The sequence below is a fragment of the Ascaphus truei genome, chromosome 4, assembly GCF_040206685.1.
Source record: "Ascaphus truei isolate aAscTru1 chromosome 4, aAscTru1.hap1, whole genome shotgun sequence".
In the NCBI taxonomy this organism is placed as follows: Eukaryota; Metazoa; Chordata; class Amphibia; order Anura; family Ascaphidae; genus Ascaphus; species Ascaphus truei.
This window is the reverse complement of record NC_134486.1, coordinates 188,159,498-188,175,555: the sequence shown is the minus strand read 5'-3', so window position 1 is coordinate 188,175,555 and position 16,058 is coordinate 188,159,498. Positions and strand designations below refer to the sequence as shown.

The window sequence follows — 16,058 nt, the reverse complement described above, 5'->3', positions numbered from 1 at the left end:
ACGGGCAGACCGTTCTTCATGTGCTCCTTGGCTAGCATTGCTGACATATCCAGGGTCCCAGATAAATTAACTTCTTAACTAATGGAAGTGCATGGTTGAGACATTGACTATTGGTTAATAAATAGCACCACATTTTTATCAAAGAAAAAAAAACCATTGGGATGTTTTATATATAAGCTAAAGGACCCAGCTTCACACGATTTGTAGTACTCTGGCGTCATCTTTCCATTGCAGACATGAAACTGTGAGTCAATCAATAATGATGCCCTCTTTAATCCGATCAATAATTCCCCCTTGCAGTGAATTAGGCTGCACCCCCAACTCCTTGTCATTGAGACTCCCACCCCAAATGATCGTAAAATTCACCATCTTCACTGACACACTCCCTCAGAGATGTCCCCCCCCCCCTTAGTGACTGTCCTCTATTACACCCTCACCTCTCTCCGTCCCTCTGTTACACCACTGCCTGTCACAGTCCCCCTCTCATCCTCTCATCCTCTCCCTCCCTTATCTCACCCCCCTCTTTTACACCCTCCAACTCTCCCCTCCCTCTCTTACACCACCCACCTTCCCCGCCCCTCTAATTCTCCCCCTCCCTCTCTTACAGCCCCAACCATTTCCCCTCACTCTAACACCCCCCACCTCTCCTCTTCCCTCACTTACACCCTCAACCTCTCCCCCGACCCTCTTATACCCCCATCTCTTCCCCCACCCTCTCTTACACCCCAGCTAGCTCAGCGCAACAATCAATCACATGCCTCCCTGCAAAGCAAAGGCCAATCAGCGGCCACGTGCAGAGAAACTCACCAATCAGCAGCCTCATGGAGAGAAAGCAACCAATCAGAGGCGGAGTAGTTAGACACAGAAGATACATAAATAAATCCCCAAATAGAAAATAACCCTACTAGTGTCCCCTTAGTATGCATGCAAAAGTTACAGGACTCTGGGTTTCATGGTCTTGAAACTATGGTTCTGACAGACAGACACACAGGCTCTCTTATTAATATAGATGTCCATTAATGACAAGTGTTGCCCAAGTATGCAGATACGCGTTAACACATAGCTCCTGGAGGGGAGAGGAGGGGAGGTGGGGGAGGGCACGAACACTTTCTATGTCAAAGTGTTCTGCTATGTATTATGTACTCGCACCATGCAGCTAAAACTATAGACCCATGTTACACAATGTTTCAATGTACCAAGGCCAATAAAAGTGTGATTTACTTGTTTTTACATTAACAGACACACTATTTAGCATAGAGTGTTTTCAGGATTTCTTTATGCAAATGGAAATGATGATCTAGCACCGGGGCGCACAAACTTTTTTTGCGATGCTCCCCCTGCCTTACCTTCTCCGTTGGCCGCCCCCTTCCTTACCTCACGCGGCGGGTCGTGTGACGTCACGTGACCTGCGGCGTCATTTAACATCACGTTACCATAGCAACAGTGACATCACATGACCCCGCTGTGTCATTTGACACCACTTCCACTGCAGCAAGGGATTCTGGGAAATTACATGCAAATGAGCACACAATGCCACCTTTTGCTTCAAAACCATTAAACATGGTCCCTTATAAGCTTAAGCTTGCTGCATTTCACAGCTACACACACAGAGGATATAGGGCTTGATACTTGACACAAATAGGTCTCTCTCTAAGAATCCGCCCAGTTTTTTTTATATCAAATTCGTTGATGGATCGGAATTTTTTGAAAGATCGGATTTTTACAAGTTCTCCCATCTCAATTCACAACATAATACTGGGGGAGAGGAACAGCAGCAATGGTACAGTTGTTGGAGGGGTGCTGTACAAACCCAGTGGAAAACTTATCAAGTCACTTTTTCACTAGGTCATAGGCTACGCTTATAGTGACGGCAACAGTGACGTCAGGCTGCGGTCACTGGAAAAATCAAATAGAGATGACTTCCAGCGATCGCAACCAAGCCGTCACTCCGTCGCGTCGCGCTTACTATAAGCGCACGCGATGGCAGCAATGCATTTGTTTTGATGCAACGTCGCTGTTGCCGTCCCGGCAGTATAAGCGCAGCCTTAGACACCAAAACTACTAATAAGCTATTTGCAATATAGAATTCTGAATGTTTTCTGCTGTGTTTACAGTAATTTAACAATCAAACAAAATTGTTCATTTACAATATATTTTAAAACTATGAAATGGGATTCAGGTTGGCTTCCATGTTAGACAATTATATTTCTAATATGGACATCAGTTTATAGATGGATATTGGAATTGATGATATTGTTTTTTCTCTCATATACAGTAGCATAAACTGTTAACTAATACTGTACCAACACACTTGGAAGTACAACTATTAACACAAATGCATGAATCTTACCAGTTGTTACCACAAGATTGTTGAATCATGTAGACATAAATGGCTGGCCAAAAGTCCCCAAAGGGATTGATATCAAAGTGGTATCTAAAATATAGTACAAGAAACATTACATGCAAACATGTATCTGGCAATACACTTTGGAACACCTTTTGAAAAACAGTGCTACTCTATAAGACATGGCTTAGTAAACAAATTAATGGACAGTTAGGTGTCTTCAACCATATAAGGCATCTTATGATGTAGAGCTTCTTACTGTAGCAAATAAGTATTGGTAATAATGACAAAAACTATATGATGAGATATAAGGTTATCTGACCATACAAGCAGACCAGTCTACTGTAATATAAGCAAAATGACATGTACTGTATTCTGAGAAAGTATTTATATATGTAGCGCACTTTCCCCCACCCCGTGGAGGATGTGTGGCTACAGTGTGTGTGGTGCTGTGTGTGGTGCAATACCTGTGACTCACAGGAGGTCTGAGCCTCCGCTGCAGGGAGCCTGTGTTGTATACTGGTACGGTGTTCTTCAGCGCCTCCACCTGTTAACGGATTCTACTGTGTGGAATTACCCGTTACAGGACCTATATACATAGCTTATACAATGGTGAAACATAAAGTAACAACTTTACTACAGAATGATAGTATGACTACTGGTTATAGCCTACCCACCAGGCTTCACACGGCCGTAACCACCTGCCCAGTGTCCCACACACTTGTTCACAGTCCCCACAGTACCTGATGGGGCCCTCGGGCACCCAACTACTCTAGTGTCCACAAGGATATAACACCTCACCCTTATATGTGGTCAGTGCTGACACTATAGTGTATGTTGGTGCACTTGTGCGTGGGGAACCTGCCGGGTGCCTCTGCTCCCGGGCGCGCTACGTCCTGCGATGGGGTACACGGACCCAATGATGATCCGCGACTCTGGTGCTTCCTCATGGGGTGGTTTACACATGGGATGTCCACCTCAAGGAGAGTCTCTTCCATGGGATGGCCTGGTCCCAGACCACCAAGGTACAGGACGCCGCTGTGTCCTGGCTGAGTCCCTCACTACAAGCTATAGGGGCAGTATCCCTATCTATGGGCCTGTCGCTGTAGCAGCCACAAAATGAGGGGAGGTGGACCTAGGTGGGGCCTATCAAGGTTCTCTGGCCTACAGCAGATGCCACTGGCATCTTCACACTCACACCCTACCCCTTCAGCGTCCAGCTTCCAACTCCTAACTGCCCTAACAGTCCTAACAGTCCTAACTGTCAGCTCAACTAACGTCCAATCTCCCCTCAGGAGATTCTAGCAGCACTATTGGTTGCCTGGCAACATGTGGTCTGCAGCCTGAAGGTAAGAGAGAGACCTGGCTACATCCTCCCCCTGGTGAAAACCCCAACGTCCCTGCTTGGGAACGCATAACAAGACATATCACACATATACAAAGTTATATAATATATATCCATGTCTTTTATCCGGTAGACCGGGATGCCCAGCATCTGTGATTTGACCTCATAGACACCGTCATGCCAACTGTCAGCGAGTTAATGCTTCTCGGGAATCCCTAGGTTGCTGAGAAGCACTGCATCTCCAGGAAATATTTCCCGGTGACGAACCTTGTGGTCATAACACCTCTTGTTGTTGGCGTTGAGTTGGGCAGTGGACTTCTGGGCTTGCTGGTAAGCCTGTTGCAGGTTTTCCTGAAGCTTTTGTACATATTTGAAGTGCGTTGCATATCCTGTCTGTGGACACTCACAGACGTACATCCACCGGCAGCCTGGCTACTCGCCCGAACATAAGGAAATATGGGGAGAATCCCGTGGACTCATGTCGAGTACAGTTGTACGCATGTACCAGAGATTCCACGTCGGCTCCACTCTGTCTTCTGAGCACCTTTCAGTGTGCCAAGCATGTCCAGCAATGTCCTATTGAATCGCTCAGGCAGAGCGTTCCCCTCCGGATGGTCGGAGTTGTCCTGGATTTGGTGATTTTCAGGACTTTGAGTAGCTCCTGAATCAGTTTGCTTTCGAAATCCCGGCCTTGGTCAGAATGAAGGTGATTGGGCAGACCATAATGCACAAAGTTATACAAAAATACATTAGCTGGCGCTCTAACACTATATCAACCTCTAAACAGTGAAAGTGAGCATATAGTGACAAATAAATCAAAATAATGTGCCGTGCCAAAAGGTGATAAATAAAACACTCAAACCCTTGGAGGACTGTTTTAAGGTCCAAACAGAAGGATAAAAGGAAAAACCAGGGAAGCGAAAATACCTAGGAAAAAATATATAAAACTACCATAGTGCAGTTATGTTAAAACAAAACACAGTAGTGGTAATACTCTTAAATTAGCAAATGAGACACACTTGATAATGTCAGCAATGTCCAACAATAGATATCCAGATGGCAAAAATTGGCAAAAAATAGGAGCAAAAATAGGAGGAAGGTAGTGTAGATATCAGAAGAGAAACACAGAGCCCAGATAAAATACCAAAGCGACTTATCCAACACTGGTAAAAATGAAGGCTTACAAGATTCCAAATGGGTCACAGCATGGGTATAAGGGTATAGGTGGTAGCCGAGTCGCGTTGTCGGGATCCCGTCACACCGCCGCTGCGTCCACTGGTCTCCGTCCTGCACCTCTGCTCGGAGCCGATACGTCACTTCCGGTTCCTCCGCCGATCGAAGTTGACGTCACAGGACCTCCCGGCAGATTCTCTCCCTCCAGATAACACACTGAGGGTCACGCTCTACGCGTTTCGCCGTTCTTAGTGACGGCTTCGTCAGGAGTAGCATTAACCCATACAAGGATACTATACACTGGCGACACACTTTATTCGAGCTCGGCTAGTCCCACGAATTCGGGTATACTCGGGTGTATTGAGGTTTGTGACTGTTTTCTGCCCGAGTGCATTGCGTTATTTTCCAGGCAGGGATTGAAGCATTTTATTCCTGCTGGCTGCAATACTGCACAGTATATATATATATATATATATATACTGCATTACAATTCATGAATTTATGCCATCTGGTAGACACGCGAAGCATTGCAGCCTATTAAATCCTAATCATTATCATTTAACAGATCAGCCGCCTGTCAGCCAGGCATGAACCATGGCTGGGAAGGCAAATGCAACGGGGCTTGTCAGAGGTGAGGAGCGGCGCATTCCAGGTATCTGCCAGGTACATACTGGGTATTTGCTCGAATAAAGTGTGTCGCAGCAGTATATACCCTCTAAATTACCAATGACCTTTCCTCCTATAGGTCAATGGATGATGACGTCTATATTGATGGGAAGACGGCTAAATAACCCCTCCCTATCATAGAATTAGCATATTACAAATTTTATACATTTCATTAAAAATAAACTTTATACATTTTATTTAAAAATAAAAATAGAACATCGCACTTGATCCTCCTTTACAACATAAGGAAAAGACCACTACTAAAATCAAATGATTAAAATTATAGAAGTATTAAATAAATTAAATAATGCAAATCTACATTCAACATAAACACATAAATCGCTAAATGTATCCCTGATCTCATGAATAGAGTTTAAGAAAGATGGCGATTGATGAATCTCGAAAATGTAAGAGAAAATACAGAGTTAGTAAATGACTTGATCACAATGAACAATATATAAAAACCATTAAGATACTGTATCTTATCCGTATTTTTATTTAAACTTTTACACTGACTATTTATACCTTATATACGGTCCTTTACATATCCCATCTAATAAAGGACTCAGTATATCCAGTTCTAAAAGTTTAAAGAAAAGCACTTAATTCAAAGTCTACATTTAAACCCAATGGTGCAAGGGATTTAAGCGAGAAAATCTAAAAACTTTCTCTCTTTTTTAAGGCAATACTTCTATCTCCACCTCTCCAGTGTGGTAACACCTGTTCTAATACCGTAAACTTGAGGCCTGATGTATCCCCCTGATGTTTTTGAATAAAGTGGTTAGATGAAAAATGGGTGGTAATACTTCTTCTCACATTCCCAATATGCTCGAGGATACGAGTTCTAACAGGCCTGGTTGTCTTGCCTACATATTGTAGCCCACATGGGCACTGTATGAGACATACGACATGATCTGACTTACAAGTTAAAAGTTGTTTAATTTGAAATCTTTGTCCAGAGATGTTTTAAACAAACCCAAATTTATCATGAGACCTATGCTTACATGCCGTACAAGTGGTACAACCAAAAAATCCTTTATCTTGGGATAACCATCTATTTCCTTCCTTTATAGTTTTGGGTAGTGCACTAGGTGCTAATTTATTCTTAAGTACCTTAGCTTTTTTTTTAAATTACTGTAGGTTTTTTGGGGACTACTGCACCGACACACTTTATTCGAGCAAATACCCAGTATGTACCTGGCAGATACCTGGAATGCGCCGCTCCTCACCTCTGACAAGCCCCGTTGCGTTTGCCTTCCCAGCCTGGGTTCATGCCTGGCTGACGGGCGGCTGATCTGTTAAATGATAATGATTAGGATTTAATAGGCTGCAATGCTTCGCGTGTCTACCAGATGGCATAAATTCATGAATTGTAATGCAGTATATATATATATACTGTGCAGTATTGCAGCAAGCGGGAATAAAATGCTTCAACCCTGCCTGGAAAATACCTCAATGCACTCGGGCAGAAAACAGTCACAAACCTCAATACACCCGGGTATACCCGAATTCGTGGGACTAGCCGAGCTCGAATAAAGTGTGTCGCCAGTGTATCTCTCCTAATATAGGATAGTTTTTGACAATATGCCAATGCTTACGTATAATTTTGATGATTTTTTCAGACTGTCTGTTGTAATTTGTCAAAAAAGAAAATTCAAAATTTTTATTCGATCCAACTTTCTTTTTATCACTAAGTAGATATTTTCTATCCAGACCCCCTGCTTTTTTTTATAGCATCTTTGATAATCTCATCATTATACTTTTTGTCTTTGATTCTATCCTGCAAGAAGGCAGATTGTTTATGGAAACTGCTGATATCTGAACAGTTTCTCCTAATCCTCCTTATTTGTCCATATGGAACATTCTGTAGCCATTTGGGGTGATGGCAACTGGCAGGGGATATATAATTATTGATTTCAACATCTTTAAAGAACGTCTGTATATTTATTGACCCATTCTCAATGAAAACCGTCAGGTCTAAAAAATTGACCCTTTCTTGACTATACTCACAAGTGAATTTTAAATTGAGTGGATTATCATTAAGATAATGGGTGAATCTCAACAGACTCTCTTCATCACCTTTCCAGATAAAGAATATGTCATCTATAAATCTTCGCCATAGGCACAAATTCACACCCAGCTCTGCAATGGACCATATGTAGTCTTCCTCCCATGCTCCCATGAGAAGATTTGCATAGCTGAGTGGGAATTTTGTGCCCATGGCGGTACCACATTTTTGCAGATAATACATCCCTTCGAACATGAAGTAGTTATGTTCTAAAATGAACTTAATCCCATCCAGGATGAAATTAGCCTGTTCATGGGGCATCTCAAGGTCTTTTGCTAATGCTCTGTCAACTGCCTCATGTCCGTCTTTGTGGCTAATACATGTATATAGTGAGGTGATGTCACAAGTTGCCAGGAACCACCCTTCTTCCCAAACTTGACCATCCAAGATACGCAAAATGTCCATCGTATCTTTAAGATAGGAGGGAAGTTTTGTTACATATCTCTGCAGGTAGGTGTCTATATATGCAGATAAATGAGATGTCAGGGAGTCGGTGCCTGCTATTATGGGCCTCCCCGGGGGATTAATGAGACTTTTGTGGAGTTTAGGAAGATAATAGAATATGGATCTAATGGGGTTCTCTCGATATATAAAATTGTACTCATTAATATCTATTACTTCCTCCATTTTACCCCTATCTAGCAGGACTTTCAATTCTTTCAAAAATTCTGATGTGGGATCTTTTTTAAGAGATATATACATTTGTGTGTCCCCCAAAATCCTGTTTGACTCAGCAATATAATCGCTCCTATTAATAATCGCAACTCCGCCCCCTTTGTCGGCCTGTTTAATGACCACACTAGTGTCTTCTTGTAGGGTTTTTAGTGCCTCTCTCTCTCTTTTTTATTTAGATTGTTGTCAAACTTATTTTCTAGCTCAACTAGTTTCTCAAAATCTTTTTGTACTAGTTGTGAAAATACATCCAGATTTTTTCCTTTAGCATGTTTAGGATAAAATGTGGATGGCAACTTAAGGCCAGAGTGAACCAACACAGGTCTTTCTTGTAGAGGTTGGTTAGTATTATTCAAAGGGGAATCTCTTTCTAGATTTTCAGTGGTCCTAAGTTGTACTTCTTTTTGTCTGAAAAATCTCTTAATGTTGAGTTTTCTCAAGAATCTCTGAGCATCTAAAAAAAGACCAAAGCTGCTAGGACCCACAGTGGGAGCAAACTTCAGCCCTTTTGAGATGAGAGACCTTTCTGACTCAGATAGTACTTTATAGCTGAGATTAAAGATATTATTCCCTATCTCTTGCTTTTTTTGAGGGGCATAGTGATTTACTCCCTGAAAAGAAGTGGACCCCCCCTCCCCTAAAAAATCCTTTTTGTTCACATATTTGGAACCACCCTTTGTGAACAATTTATCTTTTTGAACTTCCCTCTGTTCTTTTCTATTATTAGTAACTATTTACACTTCTGAATCAAAATCTATACTAATTGTCCTTTTTGGAGTTTTATCGAGATTAATCTGCACCTTAGCTGTTTTTTTTCCCTGCTGGCGAGGAGATTTATACTGTTTATTCCTCCAATTATCCTGTTCTGGACTCTTTCTATACTTTGTAGGTATATATTTTTTACTAAATTTCTTCCTCTCTTTTGATTTCTCTCTCTTAGGAGGAGTTTTTTTGGGGGATTTTTTCTCTGGGATTTTTTTCCCATTTTCTTTCTCTTTTTCAACTGGCTCAATCTTTCTTGGAGGCCCATCTTTATAATCCTCCTCATCTCTAAGGATTTTTTAAACTTTTTTAGTGATGGTCTCTTCTCTAGAAAAGAGACCATCACTAAAAAGTACTACAAAGTACACCTACAAAGTATAGAAAGAGTCCAGAACGGGATAAAACTCCAAAAAGGACAATTAGTATAGACTTTGATTCAGAAGTGGAAATAGTTACTAATACTAGAAAATAACAGAGGGAAATTGTATTGTATTGTATTGTATGTCTTTATTTATATAGCGCCATTAATGTACATAGCGCTTCACAGCAGTAATACATGTGGTAATCCAATAAATAACAGATAATATAAATAACAGATCATGGGAATAAGTGCTTTAGACATTAAGGAAGAGGAGTCCCTGCTCCGAGGAGCTTACAGTCTAATTGGTAGGTAGGGAGAACATACAGAGACAGTAGGAGGGAGTTCTGGTAACTGCATCTGCCAAGCTTTATGTGCCATGTGTTCAGAATAGCCACAGTGCTATTCATATGCTTCTTTAAGCAAGTGTGTCTTAAGGTGGGTCTTAAAGGTGGATAGAGAGGGTGCTAGTCGGGTACTGAGGGGAAGGGCATTCCAGAGGTAAGGGGCAGTCAATGAAAAAGGTTTAAGGCGGGAGAGGGCTTTAGATACAAAGGGGGTAGAAAGAAGACATCCTTGAGAAGAACGCAAGAGTCTGGATGGTGCATAACGAGAAATTAGGGCTGAGATTTAAGGAGGGGCAGAAGAGTGTAAAGCTTTAAAAGTGAGGAGAAGAATGGAGTGTGAGATGCGGGATTTGATCGGAAGCCAGGAGAGGGATTTCATGAGGGGAGATGCTGAGACAGATCTAGGAAAGAGTAGAGTGATTCTGGCAGCAGCATTAAAGATAGATTGTAGGGGAGACAGGTGAGAGGCAGGAAGGCCAGACAGCAGGAGGTTACAGTAATCAAGACGGGAGAGAATGAGGGCCTGAGTCAGAGTTTTAGCAGTCGAGCAACAGAGGAAAGGGGGTATCTTTGTTATATTGCGGAGGAAAAAGTGACAGGTTTTAGAAATGTTTTGAATGTGAGGGGCAAATGTGAGAGAGGAGTCGAGTGTGACCCCAAGGCAGCGTGCTTTGGTTTGTACAGCAGGTGTAAGGTCGGGTGTTGAGAAATATATTTGTGTGTCGTCAGCATAGAGGTGATAATTAAACCCAAAAGATGTTATTAGGTCACCTAGAGAGAGTGTATACAGAGAAAAGAGAAGAGGTCCCAGGATAGAGCCCTGGGGTACCCCCACAGAGAGATCAAAAGAGGAGGAGAGGTGTTAGCAGAAGAGACACTGAAAGTACGATGGGAGAGGTAGGATGAGATCCAGGATAGAGCTTTGTTCCGAATGCCAAGAGTATGGAGAATGTGAAGGAGAAGAGGGTGGTCCACGGTGTCAAATGCTGCAGAGAGGTCGAGTCATATGAGCAGAGTGTAATGACCTCTGTCTTTGGCAGCATGGAGGTCGTCAGTTATTTTAGTGAGGGCTGTTTCCGTGGAGTGAGCAGTGCGGAAGCCAGATTGTAGAGGGTCTAGGAGAGAATAGGTGTTGAGAAAATGGAGCAAGCGAGCGAATACAAGACGTTCAAGGAGTTTAGAGGCAAAAGGCAAGAGGGAGAAAGGCCGATAGTTAGAAAGACAGGTAGGGTCAAGCTTGCTGTTTTTGAGTAATGGTATGACTGTTGCATGTTTGAAGGAGGATGGAAAGGTTCCAGAGCAGAGGGAGCAGTTAAAAATGTGCGTGAACGTAGGGATTATAGTAGGAGCAAGAGGTTTTAGGAGATGGGAGGGAATGGGGTCAAGAGGGCAAGTGGTAGAGGGAGAAGAGGCGATCAACAGTGACACATCCTCCTCTGAGACAGTGGAAAAAGAGTCAAGGAAGGCAGGAGGAGAGTTAGGAAGAGGTGTAGGATGGGAGGAAGAAACAGAGGGGATGTTCTGACGTATGGATTCCATAAAAATTCAAAAAGATAAATTGTTCACAAAGGGTGGTTCCAAATATGTGAACAAAAAGGATTTTTTAGGGGAGGGGGGGTCCACTTCTTTTCAGGGAGTAAATCACTATGCCCCTCTGACAAAAAGGGACCCCTCATCAGAGAGAAAAAGAGTAAGAAACGACGACAACGGGGAAGAGGAAGAAAAAAAGAAACACCTCAAAAAAAGCAAGAGATAGGGAATAATATCTTTAATCTCAGCTCTAAAGTACTATCTGAGTCAGAAAGGTCTCTCATCTCAAAAGGGCTGAAGTTTGCTCCCACTGTGGGTCCTAGCAGCTTTGGTCTTTTTTTAGATTCTCAGAGATTCTTGAGAAAACTCAACATTAAGAGAGTTGGTTCACTCTGGCCTTAAGTTGCCATCCACATTTTATCCTAAACATGCTAAAGGAAAAAATCTGGATGTATTTTCACAACTAGTACAAAAAGATTTTGAGAAACTAGTTGAGCTAGAGAATAAGTTTGACAACAATCTAAATAAAAAAGAGAGAGAGGCACTAAAAACCCTACAAGAAGACACTAGTGTGGTCATTAAACAGGCCGACAAAGGGGGCGGAGTTGCGATTAATAATAGGAGCGATTATATTGCTGAGTCAAACAGGATTTTGGGAGACACACAAACGTATATATCTCTTAAAAAAGATCCCACATCAGAATTTTTGAAAGAATTGAAAGTCCTGCTAGATAGGGGTAAAATGGAGGAAGTAATAGATATTAATGAGTACAATTTTATATATCAAGAGAACCCCGTTAGACCCATATTCTATTATCTTCCTAAACTCCACAAAAGTCTCATCAATCCCCCGGGGAGGCCGATAATAGCAGGCATCGACTCCCTGGCATCTCATTTATCTGTGTATATAGAAACCTACCTGCAGAGATATGTAACAAAACTTCCCTCCTATCTTAAAGATACGATGGACATTTTGCGTATCTTGGATGGTCAAGTGTGGGAAGAAGGGTGGTTCCTGGCAACTTGTGACATCATCTCACTATATACATGTATTAGCCACAGAGACGGACATGAGGCAGTTGACAGAGCATTAGCAAAAGACCTTGAGATGTCCCATGAACAGGCTAATTTCATCCTGGATGGGATTAAGTTCATTTTAGAACATAACTACTTCATGTTCGAAGGGATGTATTATCTGCAAAAATGTGGTACCGCCATGGGCACAAAATTCACACCCAGCTATGCAAATCTTCTCATGGGAGCATGGGAGGAAGACTACATATGGTCCATTGCAGAGCTGGGTGTGAATTTATGCCTATGGTGAAGATTTATAGATGACATATTCTTCATCTGGAAAGGTGATGAAGGGAGTCTGTTGAGATTCACCCATTATCTTAATGATAATCCACTCAATTTAAAATTCACTTGTGAGTATAGTCAAGAAAGGGTCAATTTTTTAGACCTGACGATTTTCATTGAGAATGGGTCAATAAATATACAGACGTTCTTTAAAGATGTTGAAATCAATAATTATATCCCATGCCAGTTGCCATCACCCCAAATGGCTACAGAATGTTCCATATGGACAAATAAGGAGGATTAGGAGAAACTGTTCAGATATCAGCAGTTTCCATAAACAATCTGCCTTCTTGCAGGATAGAATCAAAGACAAAAAGTATAATGATGAGATTATCAAAGATGCTATAAAAAAAAGCAGGGGGTCTGGATAGAAAAGATCTACTTAGTGATAAAAAGAAAGTTGGATCGAATAAAAATTTTGAATTTTCTTTTTTTGACAAATTACAACAGACAGTCTGAAAAAATCATCAAAATTTTTCCGAAGCATTGGCATATTGTCAAAAACGATCCTATATTAGGAGAGATAGTCCCCGAAAAACCTACAGTAATTTTTAAGAAAGCTAAGGTACTTAAGAATAAATTAGCACCTAGTGCACTACCCAAAACTATAAAGGAAGGAAATGGATTGTTATCCCAAGCTAAAGGATTTTTTGGTTGTACCACTTGTACGGCATGTAAGCATAGGTCTCATGATAAATTTGGGTTTGTTTAAAACATCTCTGGACAAAGATTTCAAATTAAACAACTTTTAACTTGTAAGTCAGATCATGTCGTATATCTCATACAGTGCCCATGTGGGCTACAATATGTAGGCCAGACAACCAGGCCTGTTAGAACTCGTATCCTCGAGCATATTGGGAATGTGAGAAGAGGTATTACCACCCATTTTTTATCTAACCACTTTATTCAAAAACATCAGGGGGATACATCAGGCTTCAATGTTTACAGTATTAGAACACTGGAGAGGTGGAGATAGAAGTATTGCCTTAAAAAAGAGAGAAAGTTTTTGCATTTTCTCGCTTAAATCCCTTGCACCATGGGGTTTAATGTAGACTTTGAATTAAGTGCTTTTCTTTAAACTTTTAGAACTGGATATACACTGGCGACACACTTTATTCGAGCTTGGCTAGTCCCACGAATTCGGGTATACCCGGGTGTATTGAGGTTTGTGACTGTTTTCTGCCCGAGTGCATTGAGTTATTTTCCAAGCAGGGATTGAAGCATTTTATTCCCGCTGGCTGCAATACTGCACAGTATATATATATAAACTGCATTACAATTCATGAATTTATGCCATCTGGTAGACACGCGAAGCATTGCAGCCTATTAAATCCTAATCATTATCATTTAACAGATCAGCCGCCCATCAGCCAGGCATGAACCCAGGCTGGGAAGGCAAATGCAACGGGGCTTGTCAGAGGTTAGGAGCGGCGCATTCCAGGTATCTGCCAGGTACATACCGGGTATTTGCTCGAATAAAGTGTGTCGGTGCAGTACTGAGTCCTTTATTAGATGGGATATGTAAAGGACCGTATATAAGGTATAAATAGTCAGTGTAAAAGTTTAAATAAAAATACGGATAAGATACAGTACCTAAATGGTTTATATATATTGTTCATTGTGATCAAGTCATTTACTAACTCTGTTTTTTCTCTTACATTTTCGAGATTCATCAATCACCATCTTTCTTAAACTCTATTCATGAGATCAGGGATACATTTAGCGATTTATGTGTTTATATTGAATGTTGATTTGTATTATTTAATTTATTTAATTCTTCTATAATTTTAATAATTTGATTTTAGTAGTGGTCTTTTCCTTATGTTGTAAAGGAGGATCAAGTGCGATGTTCTATTTTTATTTTTAAATAAAATGTATAAAATTTATTTTTAATGAAATGTATAAAATTTGTAATATGTTAATTCTATGATAGGGAGGGGTTATTTAGCCATCTTCCCATCAATATAGACGTCATCATCCATTGACCTATAGGAGGAAAGGTCATTGGTAATTTAGAGGGTATATATAGTATCCTTGTATGGGTTAATGCTACTCCTGACGAAGCCGTCACTAAGAACGGCGAAACGCGTAGAGCAGGTCCACTCACGCGCGAAACGTACATCGGCATGACGTCACTACGTTGACGTCGTGGAGGAGGAACATAACTGGTGAGATCAGTCCCTGCTATTCGGCTGCTGCGGGCCATTTAACGCTAAAGAATCACTGACCTAAGTGCTGGTATTCATGTATACTTTATGTGAATGCGAGTTAACATGGCTACAAGAGACTTTATTTAGTATATAGCCATCGCAACATGCAGCGTTTAACCCACGATTTAGCAGTGTGCAGCATTTATCCTGATTGGGTAATTTGTATCATTCTTATGTCCCAGACACTGTGTATTAACATATGTTACTGAGGGACATCTGATTATGTGCACATCATTGGATGTATATGTGCTTTGAATGTATGCAATTGCCATATAACTATATATGCACACTGGAGCTACCAACGTGAGGGGTTATTGATTTTTAGCACTTATCTGTGGATTAACCATTGAAGTGCTGTACCTCTCACATATAGTTCCTTTGGTAACTCACCTATTGCTAGCAGTGCAAGCACACCAGTTATTTTCATATTTTAATTGATTTTATCCGTTTAGAGTTAGTGTATTGTGTTATATGCTTTGAATATTAATTAAAGATTTGTTATTTTGCCATTCTGGCGTTTTAGTGGTAATTGTCCGCCCACAGTGATGGGCGCAGTTACTTACCTGTAATTAGGTTGATTGAACCTTTTTGTACATTTGGCATTTGAGCCCAGCTAATCACCTAGCCCTGTGTGCAGTCAATGAGGATCTTTGGGGAGGACTCCATACCTCCTCTATTTGTTTTTGTAATCAGGTACTTGGGCTGCTCTTGGGGTTCAGGACAAACTAGGGCCGCCACATCCATAGGGTGCGATTTGCCTGTGTTCAACTGAACAATCTCCAGACAAACATTCACAATCCTGTCAATGGGGGAGTCCTCATTACTCAGCCCCCTCACTTTCATATGCTCCACCGACTGCAAGGGACGGTGGGTAAGGTGTTGGTTATAGAAAACTCAGTACACGATGGTCACTTGGGACCCAGTGTCCAACAACGCTGAGGAGTATACACCATCCATAACGACGCGTATGATAGCGGCTGGTCCTACCCAACTGTAAGTGTCCAATGATGGGGTTCCATCAATGGGGCTTTGCTCAGGAGGGTCATTAGAGGGCGGGGAAGTGGTCTCGTCCGATGGGGCAGGGACTTCGGCGGTGTAAACCCCCGCAAATCATTACGTTAGGGTGGGAATTCTAAATTGGAGTTTTTTGTTGTTGTTCTTTCTCGGGGCATTCGTTGAAGGTGTCCCTGCCAACCACAGCTGTTGCAGATGAGGTCCCTGGGA

At 41.6% G+C, this 16,058-nt stretch overlaps 1 protein-coding gene across 6 annotated transcripts in view; it reads right to left on the bottom strand.

Moving 5' to 3' along the window:
- The window catches only part of PDE10A (phosphodiesterase 10A), a 938,782-nt gene that overhangs the window by 254,409 nt on the left and 668,315 nt on the right, over positions 1-16,058 (bottom strand). For 5 of the 6 annotated variants that reach the window (XM_075596710.1, XM_075596711.1, XM_075596712.1 and 2 more), the window contains one exon: positions 2,351-2,434. The exons of the other annotated variant lie outside the window; for it this stretch is intronic. In XM_075596710.1, coding sequence (XP_075452825.1) covers positions 2,351-2,434 — 84 coding nt within the window. The remainder of the gene's footprint in view (positions 1-2,350; positions 2,435-16,058) is intronic. 6 annotated transcript variants of the gene reach the window in all.